Below are 17,697 nucleotides of genomic sequence, written 5' to 3' on the forward strand. Positions count from 1 at the left end.
CCTGCCATGTAAATTTTGGTGAATATTGGTGATTCCCAGAGCTCTGGTTTAGTTTTGTTTTCTTCTCAACCTGAACATTTGTGGGAGAGAAGAGAAGGGGTGAGAAGCTGGTATTGCTGGGGGGAGATTTAAGGAAATGGAGCTAGTTGATGGGGTAGGGACTATGAGTAAAGTCCCTACCCCATCACTGAGAGGAAGGAATCATAGCATGTGGAGAACTGGAAAAGATGCCGAGGTTGGTGAGTGGAGAAGAGATTATAAATTGATTGTCACTACTGAGGGGTCAAAAGTTGACAAAGAGAGAGCTGGTGAAAAAGCCAAGATCAGGACAAACAAGCAAGAGCAAGGTCATGGCTGAGTACCATGGCTTTTATATTGCTGCTATGTGGCATGAGGGTGAGGGATGTGTTGGCTAAGTTTGAAGGGCCAAGCATGAGACTGACTGCCGTTTCTGCCTCTTGATGACCACTCATTCACCCATGGACAGTAGAGAGAACCTATTAGTGACAGGAATTTCATCCCAGTTTCTGGCCATTGGGGGCCAGGTGGTAAGGTAAGGGGTAAAGGGCAGAGTCTTAGCAGGTTAGAATAGTTATTTTTATTTTTTAAACTTTGTTTCTTTTTGTTTTTTAAAGTGAGTGGAATGTATGTGTTAGGAGGAAACTCAGATATTTCTCATGTTTGTATAGACTATTTATAGCATGCTGTAAATTTCAGGTAAATTCCAGGTGCCTATATTTCCTCCAGATTTGGGTGGCTTCTAGGATGACAGTGGGTTTTTGGAACTGTACGGAAATAGTGGCATAAGAGTGACAGTTACTCTCATGCTCATTCTGGGTTGACATGCGCAGGATCTTATGCGAATTCTGCTGGCTGTGTTAGGAGGACCAGTAATGTTCTCTCCATGGTGTCTTGTGTTTGGAGGACTCCCCTGAAAACGAGTTTATTCCTTTTGGCCATTAGACGAATGGGCCGGGCTGGGAGAGCTTTGGGCATTGTTCTCTAAAGCAGGAATCAAAATAGGGAATCATTGATGAAGATTAAGGAACTGAGTATCCTGTAGACATGAAAGATTTTTTTTTTTGGTGAAGTAGGTGGTGTTGGTACACTGAGATAGAGGCAGCCATTTCTGAAATAAAGTTCATTATGACGGTTTCCCAGGGCTCTTCAAGGGTCAGAAGTGACTGCAGTCATCCTTCAGGATTCTGGGGCCTTTCCTTTATCTAAATGCAGGTACCCAGGGAGAAGTGATGTGAATTTATGCTAGTGTCGCCTGTCAGACCAATAGTGAGGGCCAAGAAGAGGGGTAAAGCTTTTGAATCCATTGATCCAGTGAAGTGATTTTTAGAAAATTCTCAAGAACAAAAGGATGAAGCTATTTTGACATCTGCAAGGGCTTTTACTCAAAATTTTTTTTTTTCCCCTCTTGAAAGACAAAATGATCCAATTTTGAGAAAGATTGTAAACTCTCTCTGGATATGACAAAACATCATCTGTCTTAAATCATCCAGGAGCAGTAATGATTGGGACAGAGATTTGTCTTTCATTTTCTCTCTTCTGGTTGGTTTTAGGTAAATGATTCTAGGGCCTGTTTATTGGTTTGTTTTTTTAATCATTGTTTCATGAAGAGCTTATTTTAGGGAAGGGTGCTAATTTCTCATTTTTAAAATGAAATAACACTTTTTTCTTTAAGATTACAGAAATGATAACTATTGTGCAAACATATTCCGCCTTGAGTAATTCTACCATAGAGGGAATAGATATTATGGCAATAAAATTCAAAAATATCTATCAAGGGGTTAAGAAAAAGCAATATGACATTCTGGATCCAAGAAGGACAGAATTTGACACAGATTTCTTAGAGTTCATGGCAAAAATCAACGGTTTAGAGGTAAGTAGTTATACATACTTTTACCTTAGTAAAGCTGAAATATGATGAATAGTACTGGAATTCACGTATTTACTATTTATTATAAGTCACTCTTGCAAATTCATCAAAAATATTTGCCAGTGTGTAGGGCTGGCCCTGTGGCTTAGTGGTTAAGTTCGCATGCTCCACTTGGGTGGCCCAGGGTTTGCGGGTTCGGATCCCGGGCGCAGACCTACACACCGCTTATCAAGCCATGCTGTGGCGGCGTCCCATATAAAATAGAGGAAGATGGGCACGGATGATAGCTCAAGGCCAGTCTTCCTCAGCAAAAAGAGGAGGATTGGCAACAGATGTTAGCTCAAGGCTAATCTTCCTCACCAAGAAAAAAAAAATTGCCAGTGTGAATAATTTTTTATCTAGTCCACAAAATATTTTCCTTTTTTTAAAATTAAAAATGAGTATATTCAATAAAAGATTCAGTGAATAACCAGAAGCCCAAAGGGCTATTGTATCTAGGGTTTATTTTTAGTCTACATTAAAATTTGTATTTGATTTTTGTTGTGCCAAGGAGCCAATGTCATTTTTCCAGTCTAAGAGAACATTTGTAATCCTTAGTCTTTGTTTTAAATGTGAAAAGATTTGAGAACAAATTAGGAAGATGGATCGCTCTGCCCTTGGCTCTGCACTTTATGGCCCCATTCTCTCTACAGCTTAAGAGACCCTCATCCTGTGTGTCATAGCTTAAGGGACACCAGAGGGATGAAGGGTAGTTAAAAAGTATGTCAGATGAGACTGTAACATATTTCCCTCTCACTTTTTGGGCTTATATGACCTCAGTAACTCTGTTACTGAAAACTACTGTAAACCCAGGTTAAGCCTTGGGGAATGGTTTCCTCTTTGCTGCAGAATGTCCTGGAGACACGGGGAGGGACAGGAATACACACTGTCTACTTCCTGAGTCTGAAATTCTTGCCATGAAGGTGAGGAAAATTATATATTTTTTCTCATTTTTTTTTTAAAGACTTTAAAAAGTATATTACATGTAATCTGGGCAATATAAATAAGAAAGATCCTAAAATTCTAACAACAACACTTTTTCTTTTTGAGTAGATTTCCTTTCAGTTTTTGAAAATTAGACTGTTTATATTAAGATATATTTTATTTATTGCTTTTAGTGTTTGGCTAGTTGGGCAGAGTAGAGTTTGCTTCCAAAATGCTTTGGGAGTTATATCTTTTTGGCAATGGGAACTTGTTTTTTTTTTTTTTTTAAACTTAATGCTTAAACTGTTTTATGATTTATTAATAAAGATTATATGTTTTAAAGACTTTACTGTGATCTTAGATGCAAATTTTTAGCTTTCAGTAAATTTAGAGGCCATATTAACTTTTTAATATTCAAAAAGAGGCATCAGTGTTTTAACTTTCCTTCCTTTTCCAGTGTTGATTGATGGGTGTGGTATATATTAGTAGACCATACCAATATAATCTGTAAGTGAAAGTAATTTGCAAAGAGTGCTTCAAACTGAGAGTTCCATCAGTTGGGTACCAGGAGTTTGGAGTCCACTGCTAGGGATGGTGGGAATCTCAGAAGACATTTTCTGCTTCCCGTTCGTCCTTAGCACTGGCAAAGAGGCTTCTGAGAGCAGCAGTGTTGGAAAATGACACCTGTTGACCCTGGGTGTCTATAGTGTCATTACAGTGTTCTACCAACATGCTTAGAAATTCTAAATCCCAAAGAAATGTGCTTGGTAAGGGACATTCACTGCTTTCATAAATTCTCTAGGTCAGTAATATCCAATAAATAATGAACAGCAAATGCAAACCACATAAGTAATTTTAATTTTCTAGTAGCCAGATGAATAATAGTTAAAAGAAGCAGGTGAAATTAATTTTAATAATATACTTGATTCAACCCAATGTATTCAAGATCTAATTTTAATGTCATCAATATAAAAATCAATGATAAATTTTACATTCTTTTTTTTTGTACTAAGTCTTTGAAATCTAGTGTGTTTTTTATACTTACACACATCTCCTTTCCAAGTAGCGACATTTCAAGGGCTCAGTAGCCACATGTGCCCAGTGGCCACCATACTGGTCAGTGCCGTTCTCAATGCTTAGATGGTAGGTGTGTTTAAGGCTATTTTGATTCCGTAGGAAAATCGTTGATTGTTGTTAAACGAAATAGTTTCTTCCTTAATGCCCCAAATCATTTAAATATTAATATTTTATTTTAGGTACAAATACAGGCATTTATGAACAGTACTTTTGGAAAAATCTTATCTTCTCAGCAGGCTCTTCAGTTGCTTCAAAGGTATTTATAATGCATTAAGCAGTATAGTTTCTACGTGGGGTAACTTTATATTTGAAAATACGGTTTCAAATAAGATGTGCTTGGAAATCTCTCCTGTGTAAACTTTAAAACTTATAAACATTAATCTTTCAAGTACCATTAAATAGACTGGTAAAAATTCAAACTATAGTATGATATTTTTCATTGTATTTTTTTGTAGCAGAAAGTCTTGCAATAAGAAAATGAAATTATTTCACATTTTTTTCCCTCCAGCTCTGTAATATATTTGAGGTTAATTTCATAGCTGTTATTGGAAAGGGAACAAATAATGTTTAATTCTGTGTACTGAAAGGATTTCTAAAAGTGAAATTATCTAAGAGTCATAGATCCCCAAACTTTCCATTTTCCCTCCTGAGTGCCCCTGCAGCTTTCTTTACCCCTATTCCTGACTGCATGCTCCTCTAAACCGCAGGAAAGTCTGGATAAGAGGGGTGAGCTGGACTAGAGGCTGTTTCCTTCCAGCCCAGGAAGGGCTCATGACCCATGTTTGGGAGAAACTCTCCCCTGAGAGCCAGGGGATCCGAGTTTGGATCTGGTTTTGCCATAGTTCCACATCTCTATAATGATGGATCATGCCTCCTGAGACCTTACCTCATGAGACCATCATAAGAGTCAAAACAGACATAAAATGATTTTGATGAGTGACTATTGCACAGACAGGTGGCAGGTACCATTTTCTTGGCAATTTCTCTCTGTCTCTCTCTTTCTGTCTCTGTCTCTCTTTTTTTTTACCTATAGTCTACTGGTGTCAATTCATTTTAGTATCAGAACATTATGATTCTCGTACTTCCTGTGCATCATTTAGTCTGTAAGTGGAAGTGATATTTGGCTGACAAAAATCATTATCTGATTGTGGCTATTTGGAATTATGTGAGCCTTAATATTGGCAGAGGGCCAGTCAATGAGCTCCCCTCCATTTTTGCTAAGCCAACTCCCCACTCATCTTTTCAATCTCAGTTTAAGTGTCACTTTCTCAGGGAAGTCTTTCTTGATTCCCCAGACTTGGGTGGCTTCCCCTGTTGTATACATTTCTGGCACCCTTGTAATTTAAATAACTATTTATGTAACTCTTTTTTTTTTTTAATTTTTATTTATTTTTTATTTTGTTCCCCCAAAGCCCTAGTAGATAGTTGTATGTCATAGCTGCACATCCTTCTAGTTACTGTATGTGGGACGCGGCCTCAGCGTGGCCGGACTCTTGACTGATATCTACCTTCTCCATGAGATAACTGTAGGCTCTAGGAGGGCTGGAACCACACCTGTCTTGTTCATCATTGTATCCTAGGACATGGCGTGAGGCCTGGTATGAATATTTGTCAAATGAATGAATGGATTTTTAGGACTGCAGCAATTCTTAAGTATGTTTCTCATTTACTTTTTAATTATTCAACTTCAATTGCTTTTAGATTCCAGAAGCTGAATATTCCCTGTCTTCAAATAGAAATAAACCACACAGTTGAGCGAATTCTTCAGTGTTACGTGGCTGAACTTGAAGCTACTAAGAAGGCAAGTATCATGTTTGTGAATAGAATGGTACTTTAGTACAAAAAGAGAAATATTCTGAAAGTATCTGCCGTTGCTATCTGTGGCAAGCGTTTCAGAGCTGTCCTTTCACTGCTCAGCAGCTGTGACGCTCTGCTTTATGTGGGAAGGCGCGGACAGTGCGTCGCTGGACAGCCAGATTTACACTCCTTTGCTCTTAAGAACTGTCTTTTCAAGTAGAATTTATATGTGTATAGGAAAGCCCATTTAAGTTAATGTTTTTGTGTACAGAAATATGGGCTGTAGAGAATATTTTGACAGAAATAATGGAGCTAGTTGCTTCTTCTTTTGAATACCTCCTTTAAATTTGGGATAAAAGGCAGAAAAAAATATACATGTAATGGGAAATAAGGGTTAAGAGATAATTACGTGTCATATATTGTAAACATCATAGTTTCTGAGCCTCAGATTATCATCTCTGAAGTGCATTTACATATTTATTGACTACCCCCTGTGTGTAAAATGTGAATAACGGTAAAACACCAATGCAAATATAACTGTATATTTTTTGCCTTTTCCATTGTATTGAATTTCAGACATTAATACCAGATCTTTAATTGCAGCTTTATCATTCTCAAAAAGATGACCCCCCTCTTGCTCGCAACATGCCCCCGATAGCAGGAAAAATACTTTGGGTGAGGCAGCTCTACCGCCGGATAAGTGAGCCCATCAACTATTTCTTTGTAAGCCACTAGCTAAATTTACAGTATGTAGATTATGATGGTTTTTAATACAAGAATTATATTTTATCCTATAATATCTGTGTCCATTAAAGTAGTTAGAGCTAATTCTTTTACTGGATGAAGAAAGTTTAGTTCATAAATATGCTTGAGAGAGGCTAAGCCAGTTCTTTCATGTTTGGTAGATAAGCCCATTTAATTGCAGTTATCTCTTAGGGGTGATCTTATAATTTTATGACTTTAATAATACAGGGCACTTTATAAAGGCTTTTAAAAAATGATTGTTTTGAAAACAAAGTACAGGCCTAGTGCTGAAGCTCACTTCTCTATGTGGACAGATGGGTCACTGATATGTATTAATGAAGGTGAAGATATACTCAGGGAGTATGTTCCTGTATGGAGAACGGAGACCTAGAGCAGAGGATAGTAGAATACATTCATTCTCTGTGTCCCTAAGATTGTTAGATTTCTGGCAAACACCAGGATACTCTCAGGCTCTGTTGGCCTTCTGAAATTGCCAGTTTGTCTTCTCTTTGTTTTCTCTTTTGTTTTGTTTTTTAAAGAGACAGAGTAGCAAAGCAGAGTTGGTTTGCTTGGTGTTGAGTCTTATGCCTAAATACAGAACAAAATAACTATCAAACAATAGTCTTGCAAGTAATTTTATTATTTAAGCATTATGAAATATTACATTTTCATTGTTTCTGTTTGGCTGCTATCATTTATTTTATTGTTATTTATTAAAAAAAAGAAAATTGTCACCCTGGTCCTGGAAAAGAGGCCAGGATGGGGATTGATTGCTGATGAACTCTGCAGTGGCAGAGCAGAGATTGCCCAGGTTTTGATGTATGTGGCTCCAAATATAGAACTTTCCATTTTTACATAAAGAAATTTGGTTTTTGTTCTTGGTATACAGTTACATTTTTTTACTGCTGGAATTTAGGAATTTGCCCTGATGTTCACAGTTCAAGGAAATTCAGTCCATTTTATCTTGTCCAGATAAATGGGGAGGGAATAGAGAATTGAAGGTTGAGACTCTCAATGCCTGGGGCTGGCTGAGGGCTAGAGAATTCTCTTTTAAATCCTTTATTTCCTTTTCTAATTTTCCGCTTCTGCTGATAATGCTGATAATGTTTCCGTACTTCCATCTCTAGCTTGTACAGCCTTTCTCATCTCTGTTTTACTCCGAGGCAAAATCTAAATTGGTAGCATAATTATTTGATGTCATTTTAAATATAAACAGCTTTGTGGTTTAGACATGAAAACAATCAGCAGTCTTTTAAACACAAATCTTTCTTTTTCCCTTAAAAAACAGAAAAACTCAGAAATTTTGTCCAGTGTGGAAGGTAAAGCTGTCATTCGTCAGTATAACAAAATTTCCTATGTTCTGGTGGAATTCGAGGTGGTCTATCATACGGCATGGGTCAGAGACATCTCTCAGTTGCAGTACGGTGTGTATAAGACTGTGCAATTATGCGACAGACGGCATGTTAAGTGATTTTGAATGGGTTCATGGTTCTGGAGAATTTTTTACATTCCTTTTATATAATCTTGTGATGGTTAAAAATTTAGATTTGGAGATGATGCAATTATTTATTTTTTTACCGTTGTTAATAATATTCTGATTTTATAAACAAAAATTGCCATGATATACTTAGATTATGACTTTCCTCTGAAAAACAGTATTTAAAAGTAAATTAAAAAAACTCTTTATAGATATTTCCCCATAGATTTAGGAAAGTTTTCCTACTTGGTTTTACCATGTTATAGATTCAAATCTCAGTCCCCGTCAGGGGAGAAAGAATTGCAGCTTTGCCTGTCTTCCATCCTCCCTCCCTCCCTCCTTCCCCTCCCTCTCCTCCCTCCTTCCTTCTTCCCTCACTCGCTTTCTTTCTTTTTTTTTTTCTATAGCTGAATTTAATTTCAATTTTAAGCTCCATCAAATTAAGAGTATTAGGACTGTGTCTAAGTACTTCTGAGAGGTGCCAAGGTGTTGGGCAGAGTTAAGTGTGAGGTGGGGATGGATGGTTCTAAGCCGTCATCCATCCATGCTGGCATTATCTGGGATGTTGTTGTTATTGTGTAGGCTCAATTGTTGGTCCGTTCAGGTTTCTACTTGGTTCCATCTTAACCTGAAGCTCTTATCTGTAACCTTGGTGGAACTCTGACTGTGTTCCCTGGTAGAAAGGTTTCTCCCTCCCATGCCAGGATCAGCAGAACACAGAATTGCTGGCACAGGAAGCATGAATTCTGTGGTTGGTCACTGGGATTGATGGTGAGAGGGATTACTCCTACTTCTGCCTCTTGGTTCTAGACTCATATGGGGACACAGCACTATTTACAGGCCATTGATGATTTACTGCATCCTGGAGGACAGCGCCCCAACCCTGCAGGGTGTCTTCCCCAAATGGCACCTTAGTTAAGTCTTTAATAGGCCACTTCTATCAGGCCAGCTGTTTCTGGGTAATGTGTATGGCAGGACCCAGTGGATCCTAATGAAAGCCTGCTAATGGAGCAACACTCTCAAAGGAGCATCAGAGAAGGTTAAAACTCACATTATGGAAAAGGGCAAAAGAGAATTTTTACAGCTGACATCTGGAGCATGTACTATTTTGATTCTATAATGCTGTGCACTTTTCTACTTTTTTTTTGTCCCACTGATTTTTCCTCTTATCTGCACATATTCAAAAACAAGTTCAACAGTCACCTGTTCCATAAAGCTCTTCCTTATTCTTCCTGGCAGGTAATAATGTCTTCCTCCTACAGAGTCCTCCATACCCTTTATCTGTAGTTCTTTCTCATGACACTTCTTGCTTTATAGATCTGTCTTATCTGCGCTACATATTCCCAGGGTACTCTCTATGTGCTTTCATCTTTATATCCTTTAAATAGCAGTCATAGCTAACATTTACATAGTGCTTACCATATGCCAGGCTTTGTCTAAGCACTTCAAGTACACAACTTCCTTTAATCATCAGGGTAACCCTACAAGGAACTATTATTATCCTCATTTACAGATGAGGAAACCGAGGTACTGAGAGGTTAAATGACTTGCCCAAGATCACACAGCTAGGAAGTAGGAGAGCCAGGATTCAAATTTGCCTTTCATCTGAACACGGTCTAGTGGAAATGCTCTGGAAGACTTCTTGCAGTTGTATTGATGTGACTATATTTAACTATATGGAAACTTGGAATAATAATTGGGGACCTAGTATTGGCCTCTTTCAGTTGGTTGCTCTGTAAAGTTTCACTGATGATGATTCACCTAGAATGAAATGTTCACTGAGTCCTGGACCAGACTTCCTGCCTGTCATTTTTCTTAGTGGTCTGGCTGACCACGCTGTCCTTTCAAGAGCACTCAGTACAGCCTCAAGGATGACAGATTTTATTAAACGAATGTTCAAAGGTTTTTTGGAATTTACTTGGGAGAATAAATAATTTCTAGCCAAATTTTAAAAAGATTCCAAATGAATTGGGTAAATTTTTTGGTTGAAATCTTCATGAAACCAGCATCATTAAGAACCATATTGAGACTAATTTTATCTGGTGACTGAAAGTCAACTAACTTCAAAGGGATATACAGACTATTTTATTTTACTAGAAATTCGATGCAACCACATTCTGTGAAGTAATGCGAGGCTTGGAAGATACATGTGAAATTCTCATGTTAGTAGTGTTTGTTGATAGAAGATGTAAGTCAAGCTAGCACATACTGGTCTATAAGTGTGTTATTATTATGACTTTAGAAATAACTCATGTTAGGATAACAAATAATCAGCACAAACTGTTTGGGATTATGTATCTCAATTCATAATAAAAAGTGTATCTGAAAATGCCTATTTATATGAATGATGTTCATGTAGTAGTTCAGATGTAGTGTAAAAAAGTCTTCTACATTCTAGGAGTTCACGCTCAATGGTGTTTAATAAATATTTCTTACTGATATTGAGCCTAGTTATCAGAAATTCAGGATGGAGATTTAATTCAAATAAACCTCCTTAAAAAAGCTAGTTTGAGGGTTAGGCATAGAAAAAGGTTTGAAATCTATGAGGTGTGTCATATTTTGTACTTGTGCACATTTTCCAACTCTCTCCCAGGGGTTAAATCACAATTCATAAAAATAAACTAATCTTGTAATACAGCTCTCTTAGACTCATTCAGAAAAGTATTGCAGTTCACAGCACAAAGGCTATCCACTCTTGGTCCATTTTTATCTCTCTGGATCTGATTTATGGCTTTGCAGACACTCCGCATTCATTTATCTAAGTTTTGAGCACTGACCGTTTGTCAGACGCTGTGCCTTAGCACCTGGCGTATCCAAAAATACTGTTCCGCTCTTAAACAGTCAGTAGTCCAATGAGGAAAACAGGGATGTAAACAGAGCTGGAAGCAGAAAAGAAATCCAGAATAAGTAATGTCAACAATCATTTATTTGTAGCTTTACAAGCCACACTTTTTGTGCGACATCCAGAAACAGGGAAGTTGCTGGTTAATTTTGATCCCAAAATTTTGGAAGTTGTTCGGGAAACTAAGTGCATGCTAAAAATGAAGCTGGATGTACCGGAACAGGCAAAGAGATTGCTAAAATTGGAAAGTAAATTGAAAGCAGACAAATTGTATTTGCAGGTAAGATAGATTATATTTTCTAATTATTTTTGAAGGAGTTTTTTTTTGTAAAAGCAAAATATATCACTGCAGCTGTGCTGACGTGGCATTGAGGGGAAATTTGTTACTGTGTAGATTCTTTTTATTTTTTCAGCTTTAGTGAGGTATAATTGACAAATGAAATTGTAAGATATTTAAAGTGTACATTGTGATGATTTGATATACATATACATTGTGAAAGGACTCCTCTCCCATCTAGTTAATTAACACATCCATCACCTCACATATTTATATATACATTTTGGTGAGAACATTAAAGTTCTACTCGGTTAGTAAATTTCATTTATACAGTACAGTGTTATCAACTACAGTCACCATGTTATACATTAGATTCTCAGACCTTATTCATCTTATAGATGAACGTTTGTACCCTTTTACCAACCTCTTCCTATATCCCCCACCTCCCAGCCCCTGGCAACCACTTTTCTACTCTCTGTTTTTGTGAGTTTGGCTTTTTTAAGATTCCACACATAAGTGAGATCATACAATATTTCTCTTTCTCTATCTGACTTATTTCACTTTAACATAATGCCCTGAAAGTCTATCCGTGTTGTCGCAAATGGCGGGATGGCCTTCTTTCTCAAGGCTGAATTATATTCCATTGTGTGTATATATCACATCTTCTTTATCCATTCATCCATTGACAGACACTTAGGTTGTTTTCGTATCTTGGCTATTGTGAATAATGCTGCAATGAACATGGGCGTACAGATCTCTCTTTGAAATTGTGATTTCATTTCTTCTGAGTATATATCCCAAAGTGGGATTGCTGGATGATGTGGTAGTTCTATTTTTAATCTTTTGAGGAGGCTCGATACTGTTTTCCATAGTGGCTACACCAATTTACATTCCCACCAACAGTGCACTAGGGTTTCCTTTTCACCACATCCTCGCCAACATTTGTCACTTTTTGTCTTTTCGGTGATAGCCATTCTGACAGGTGTGAGGTGATAGCTCATTGTGGTTTTCATTTGCATTTCCCTGATAATTAGTGATGTTGAGCATCCTTTCATGTTCCTATTGGCCATTTGTATGTCTTCTTCAGAAAAATGTCTATTCAGTTCCTCTGCTCATGTTTTAATCATATTGTTTGTTTGCTATTGGGTTGTGTGAGTTCTCTATGTATTTTAAAGATTTTATTTATTTATTTTTCCCTGCAAAGCCCCAGTAGATAGTTGTGTGTCATAGCTGCACATCCTTCTAGTTGCTGTATGTGGGACGCGGCCTCAGCATGGCCAGAGAAGCAGCGCGTCGGTGCGAGCCCGGGATCCGAACCCGGGTCGCCAGCAGTGGAGCGCGCTCACTTAACCACCAAGCCACGGGGCCGGCCCTCTCTATGTATTTTAGACATTAACTACTTGTTAGACATATGATTTGTAAATATTGTCTCCCATTTGATAGGTTGCCTTTTTATTTTGTTGATGGTTTCCTCTGTTGTGCAGAAGCATTTCAGTTTAATGTAGTCCCACTTGTTTATTTCTGCTTTTGTTGCTTGTGCTTTTTTTGTTTGTTTGTTTTTGTGAGGAAGATCAGCCCTGTGCTAACATCTGCCAATCCTCCTCTTTTTTTTTTTTTTTTTTTGCTGGGGAAGACTGGCCCTGGGCTAACATACGTGCCCATCTTCCTCCACTTTATATGGGACGCCGCCACAGCATGGCTTGCCAAGTGGTGCGTTGGGTACGCACCTGGGGATCCGAACTGGTGAACCCCGGGCCGCCACAGTGGAGCGCGTGCACTTAACTGCGTGCGCCACTGGGCCGGCCCCTTGTTGCTTGTGCTTTTGGTGTTAAATCCAAAAAAGCATTGCCAAGACTGATGTCAGGGAACTTACCCTCTATGTTTTCTTCTAGGAGTTTTATGGTTTTAGGTCTTAAATTTAAGTCTTTAATCTATTTTGAGTTGATTTTTGTGTATAGCATAAGATAGGGGTCCAGTTTCATTCTTTTGCATGTGGCTGTCCCATTTTCCCAAAACCATTTATTGAAGAGACTGTCTTTTCCCTATTGTATATTTTTGGCTCCTTTGTATATTCTTGCTCCTTTGTAAATTAATTGACCATAGATGCGTGGGTTTATTTCTGGGCTATTTATTCTGTTCCATTTTTGATTCTTGATAGTATTAAAATGCTGATGTGCAAACAAAGGGAAAGATTGGAGTTGGAAAGCAGAAAGTGAAAAGATTATCAGAAATCAGAGTTAGACTTCTGGATAAGGACAATGGTCCTTAATAGCAAGTTTAAAAAAATATTCTTAATATAATTTTATAGATTAAGTGTATGAGGGTTCCAATTTCTCCACATGCTTTCCAACACTTGTTTATTATTTGTCTTTTTCATTTGAATATAATTTGGATGTGAAGTGGTATTTCAGTGTTGTTTTGATTTGCATTTTTCTCACGGCTAATGATGTTGAGCATCTTTTCATGTGCATATTGACCATTCGTAGGTCTTTGGAGGAGTGTCTATTCAAATCTTTTCCCATTTTTTTTTTTTTTTTTTGGTGAGAAAGATTGGCCCTGAGCTAACATCTGTGTCAACCTTCCTTTCTTTTGTATGTGGGACACCACCACAGCGTGGCTTGATGAGTGATGTGTAGGTCCACGCCCAGGATCTGAACCCACAAGCCCCTGGGCTGCTGAAGTGGAGTGCACGAACTTAACCACTATACCACCAGGCTGGCCCCCTTTGCCCATTTTTAAATTGAGTTATTTGTCTCTTTATTATTGAGTTATAATAATTCTTCGTACATTCTGGATGCAAATCCCTGATCATATATATGATTTGCAAATATTTTCTCTTGTTCTGTGGGTTGTCTTTTCATTTTCTTGATAGTGTCTTTTGAAGCATGAACATTTTAAATTTTGATGAAGTCCAATTTATCTACTTTTTCTTTTGTCCCTTGTGTTTTTAGTGCTATATCTAAGAAATCTTTGCCTAATCCAAGATCACGAAGATTTATGCATATACTTTCTTCTAAGACTTTAGTAGTTTTAGCTCTTACCAAAATAGTTTTTAAATGTTATATACATACAAAAAACTCTGAAGAGCATTGGCATTGTGGAAACTTTGGTTTCAGCTTCAAAAGCCCTAGGTTTTTGTACCTAGTTGTGACTTTAGTCCTGGTGGTCTAGTTGTTAAGATTTGGTGCTCTCACCACCACTGCCCAGTTTCATTTTCCAGTCAGGGAACCACACCACCTGTCTGTCAGTTGTCATACTGTGGCAGCTGTATGTTGCTGTGATGCTGAAAGCTATCCCACTAGTATTTCACCTACCAGCAGGGTTGCCCATGTTGTATAGGTTTCAGACTAGCAAGAAGGATCTGGCCACCCACTTCTGAAAAAATTGGTCATGAAAACCCTATGAATAGCAACAGAACATTGTTTGAAACAGCACCAGAAGATGAGAGGATGGTGCAAAAAGACTGGGCAGGGTTCTGCTCTGCTATACACAGGGTCGCTAGGAGTCAGAATCGACTTGACAGTACTAACAACAAGTTGTGACTTTGGAGGATTGAGGATTGAGTGTCAAAGTACTGTTTTAAATTGAAGTTAATATCACTTGCATTACGTTTTACAGGATTTTAGATAGTAGTGAATGATATCATGAAAGTCAAAGTCCTTTGCCAAGTGTCAAGTATACATAAAAGTTCAACTACAGAAAAGTAACAGAAAAGGAGGAAAGGAAGTAATAACTTTGAAACTATTAAGTAAACATTGAAACAGTTTAATATTATTAATTTGAGAAGAATTAATTTGAATCCACATCTCCCATCACATAGTGCAATAAATTAAAAAATGGCCAAAAATTGATCATTGTGGTTCATGTCTAAAAAATATCTAAAAGAAAATAGAAAAGTTTATTAATTCTGAATATGTGTACATTTATTTTGATTCAAGAAAACAAATGTAGCATCAGTGATAAGTACGCTTTAATATGTTGGAAGACAAGGAACAGAAAGGGGAAAAATGTATAATGATAGGCACCATGAAAAGATAATTATCCAAACTATTTAAAATAGCATAAATCTAGAAAGCCAATTAAATAATAAATATTAAAAATGCAAATCTAGGAAGCTCCATTGACTCACTGTTTAAAGGAGATGCTCAGGTAATTTACAGTAAATTAGTATAAATTTAAATGAGCAGCCTCCATCTTGGCAGGACTATGAGGAAACACATATAATGAAACATTCCTGGTATGAATCAAAATATGACTGTTACTTTAAAATAAATTAAAGTAAAACGTGCCATTTTGACTTTTAACAGGGTCTTCTGCAATATTATGATGAGTTATGTCAGGAAGTGCCTTCTGTATTTGTCAATCTGATGACCCCTAAAATGAAAAAGGTTGGTAATGCTGAAGATTTATATTGATTTCCCTGTTGTTTAAAATTAGATTCCGGCTCTATAGATTATGGATTTTAAAACATCTATTCTTGCCTAGACCCTCTATCTTTCCAGTTCAATTTTATAGCTCTATTTTTCCTACAGAATGATTTCTTGTCTAAGTTTTGTTGCCTTTGAAAAACAGCTAAATCTAAATAATGAGCACTTTCTAAGAATCCATGATTGCTTTGTGGACAGCCAGAGATGATTAAAAACAAAAAGTCACCTTTACTAGGTATAATGGAGGGGAAATATAATTACGGAAATATAACCTATAATATTTCCAGGTAATAAAATAAAGCCTTTTTTAAATAAATGCAGATGCTCCTGTTAATAATGGAAACTGTTGTGTTTTTTCTTTTTCTAGGTGGAGTCTGTGTTGAGACAAGGGCTCACAATATTAACATGGTCATCTTTAACACTAGAAAGCTTCTTTCAGGAAGTTGACTCAGTTTTGGATATGTTCAATCAACTTTTAAAGAAGGTATGATAAGTAAATTTTTAAAAACTACCTACATTAATACGCAGGCTATAAGTAATAGTTTGATTATGAAGGCTGGATAAAGGGTATGACTTTTAACCAAAAGGACATCCATTAAGTTAAAAAAAATAATGCTTTGCATTTTCTTTAACTGCTTTGGGGCCTTTTCGCTTAGGGTTGCCTTGTTCTTGTCTCTGAATTACCTTGCCTTTAATATGTCAAAATGATGGTTCAACTCCACGGTAGGAGCCAGCCTGGTAGCGTAGTGGTTAAGTCCATGCACTCCGCTTCAGTGGCCTGGGGTTGACGGGTTTGGATCCTGGGCGTGGACTTCTGCACCATTTATCAAGCTGTGCTGTGGCAGGCATCCCACATATAAAGTAGAGGAAGATGGGCACGGACGTTAGCCCAGGGCCAATCTCCCTCAGCAAAAAGAGGAGGATTGGCAACAGACGTTAGCTCAGGAATAATCTTCCTCAAACATACACACACACACACACACACACACACATAAAAGATGGTTCAACTCCACAGTGTAGTTTAGAAAATAGGATAATTGTAGACTGTGGAAGATGGCAGAATGGCATGCTTAAGTATTAATATTAATGCATCTAATGTTAATTAGAGGAGGCAGTCATATAACTGGAGACAATCTATTGATTTCTGACGTTTGCTGCATAGAACATGCATATCTTTTTAGATGTGCTAGTCTGTCTGTGGTGGCAGCATGGTGTAACAGACAAAACTCGGAGGCTTGGGCTTCAGACAAACCTAGGTATGATTCTCTGCCTTTTACTAGTTATGTGTTCCTCCCCAGATTGCTTTACTTCTCTGAGCCTTGGTTTCTTTAGCGGTAAAACTGGGATAGTAATGATTCATGAGCTGGAATGAGGATTCAAGGAGATAACAGAGATGAGGTTATGGCACACGTTGCTGCTCAATAAAACTTTAGTTCCAGGTCAAGCTTTCTTTGCAGATGTACTCCTAAAATTTCCACCAAATTATGCTTGGCTTAGGATGCAAGTTTCCAGATGTAGCCCTCTAAATTAATTGATAACTCAAGTACATTTTGGGTGAAAGAAGACTTTTCTTCCACATTTTTTCCTTGTTGATAGATCAGTGACTTGTGTGAAATGCAAATTGATACAGTTCTAAAGGAGATAGCCAAAACCGTGTTAATTTCCCTGCCTGAAAGTGGTGCTACCAAAGTAGAAGATATGTTGACGCTCAATGAGGTATGATTTATGTATTATATTCTGATCATAGAAATTCTAGCTCATAAACCTAAGATGTGAGTTTACAATCTAAAAGTAGAAATCTGTGTCAGTAGCATTTAGACATTCTAGCTTTTTTTGGACATCCTCAGCTCCAAAGATTTACAAGGCTTCAACAGCTCAAGCCCGCAGCCATATCCTAGACATTATCCTACTAATGTCCTCAACCTCATGCTGGAGTTCCCTGCTCTTCTTCCTCTGTGCTTGCTCCCAGGGCAATATTATCTATTCTTATGGTTGTAACTTCCACATACTTTCACCCAAAAATCTGGGAGTCATCTGGACTTCTCTCCTCACTCCCACTTCCTAAATCCAGTCAGTCTTAAGGCTTAGCCGGGTTTTGTCTCTTGCTCAGATTTTGCTTGAATTGCCTCTTCTTTTCCATATCTATTACCCCTTTCTTAGGCCAGGCCCCTTAGGCTCATTTTGAATTTAGCAATTGATCTTGTG

At 37.6% G+C, this 17,697-nt stretch overlaps 1 protein-coding gene across 1 annotated transcript in view; it reads left to right on the plus strand.

The window, feature by feature from the left end:
* The window catches only part of DNAH8 (dynein axonemal heavy chain 8), a 290,688-nt gene that overhangs the window by 35,520 nt on the left and 237,471 nt on the right, over positions 1 to 17,697 (plus strand). The window contains exons 10-18 of the mRNA XM_014782746.2: positions 1,694 to 1,891; positions 4,108 to 4,184; positions 5,630 to 5,729; positions 6,329 to 6,448; positions 7,758 to 7,893; positions 10,881 to 11,068; positions 15,373 to 15,453; positions 15,860 to 15,976; positions 17,089 to 17,208. Of these exons, the coding sequence (XP_014638232.2) occupies positions 1,694 to 1,891; positions 4,108 to 4,184; positions 5,630 to 5,729; positions 6,329 to 6,448; positions 7,758 to 7,893; positions 10,881 to 11,068; positions 15,373 to 15,453; positions 15,860 to 15,976; positions 17,089 to 17,208 (1,137 nt within the window). The remainder of the gene's footprint in view (positions 1 to 1,693; positions 1,892 to 4,107; positions 4,185 to 5,629; positions 5,730 to 6,328; positions 6,449 to 7,757; positions 7,894 to 10,880; positions 11,069 to 15,372; positions 15,454 to 15,859; positions 15,977 to 17,088; positions 17,209 to 17,697) is intronic.

Source organism: Ceratotherium simum, chromosome 13, assembly GCF_057802395.1.
Source record: "Ceratotherium simum simum isolate JZ-2026a chromosome 13, ASM5780239v1, whole genome shotgun sequence".
NCBI lineage: Eukaryota > Metazoa > Chordata > Mammalia > Perissodactyla > Rhinocerotidae > Ceratotherium > Ceratotherium simum.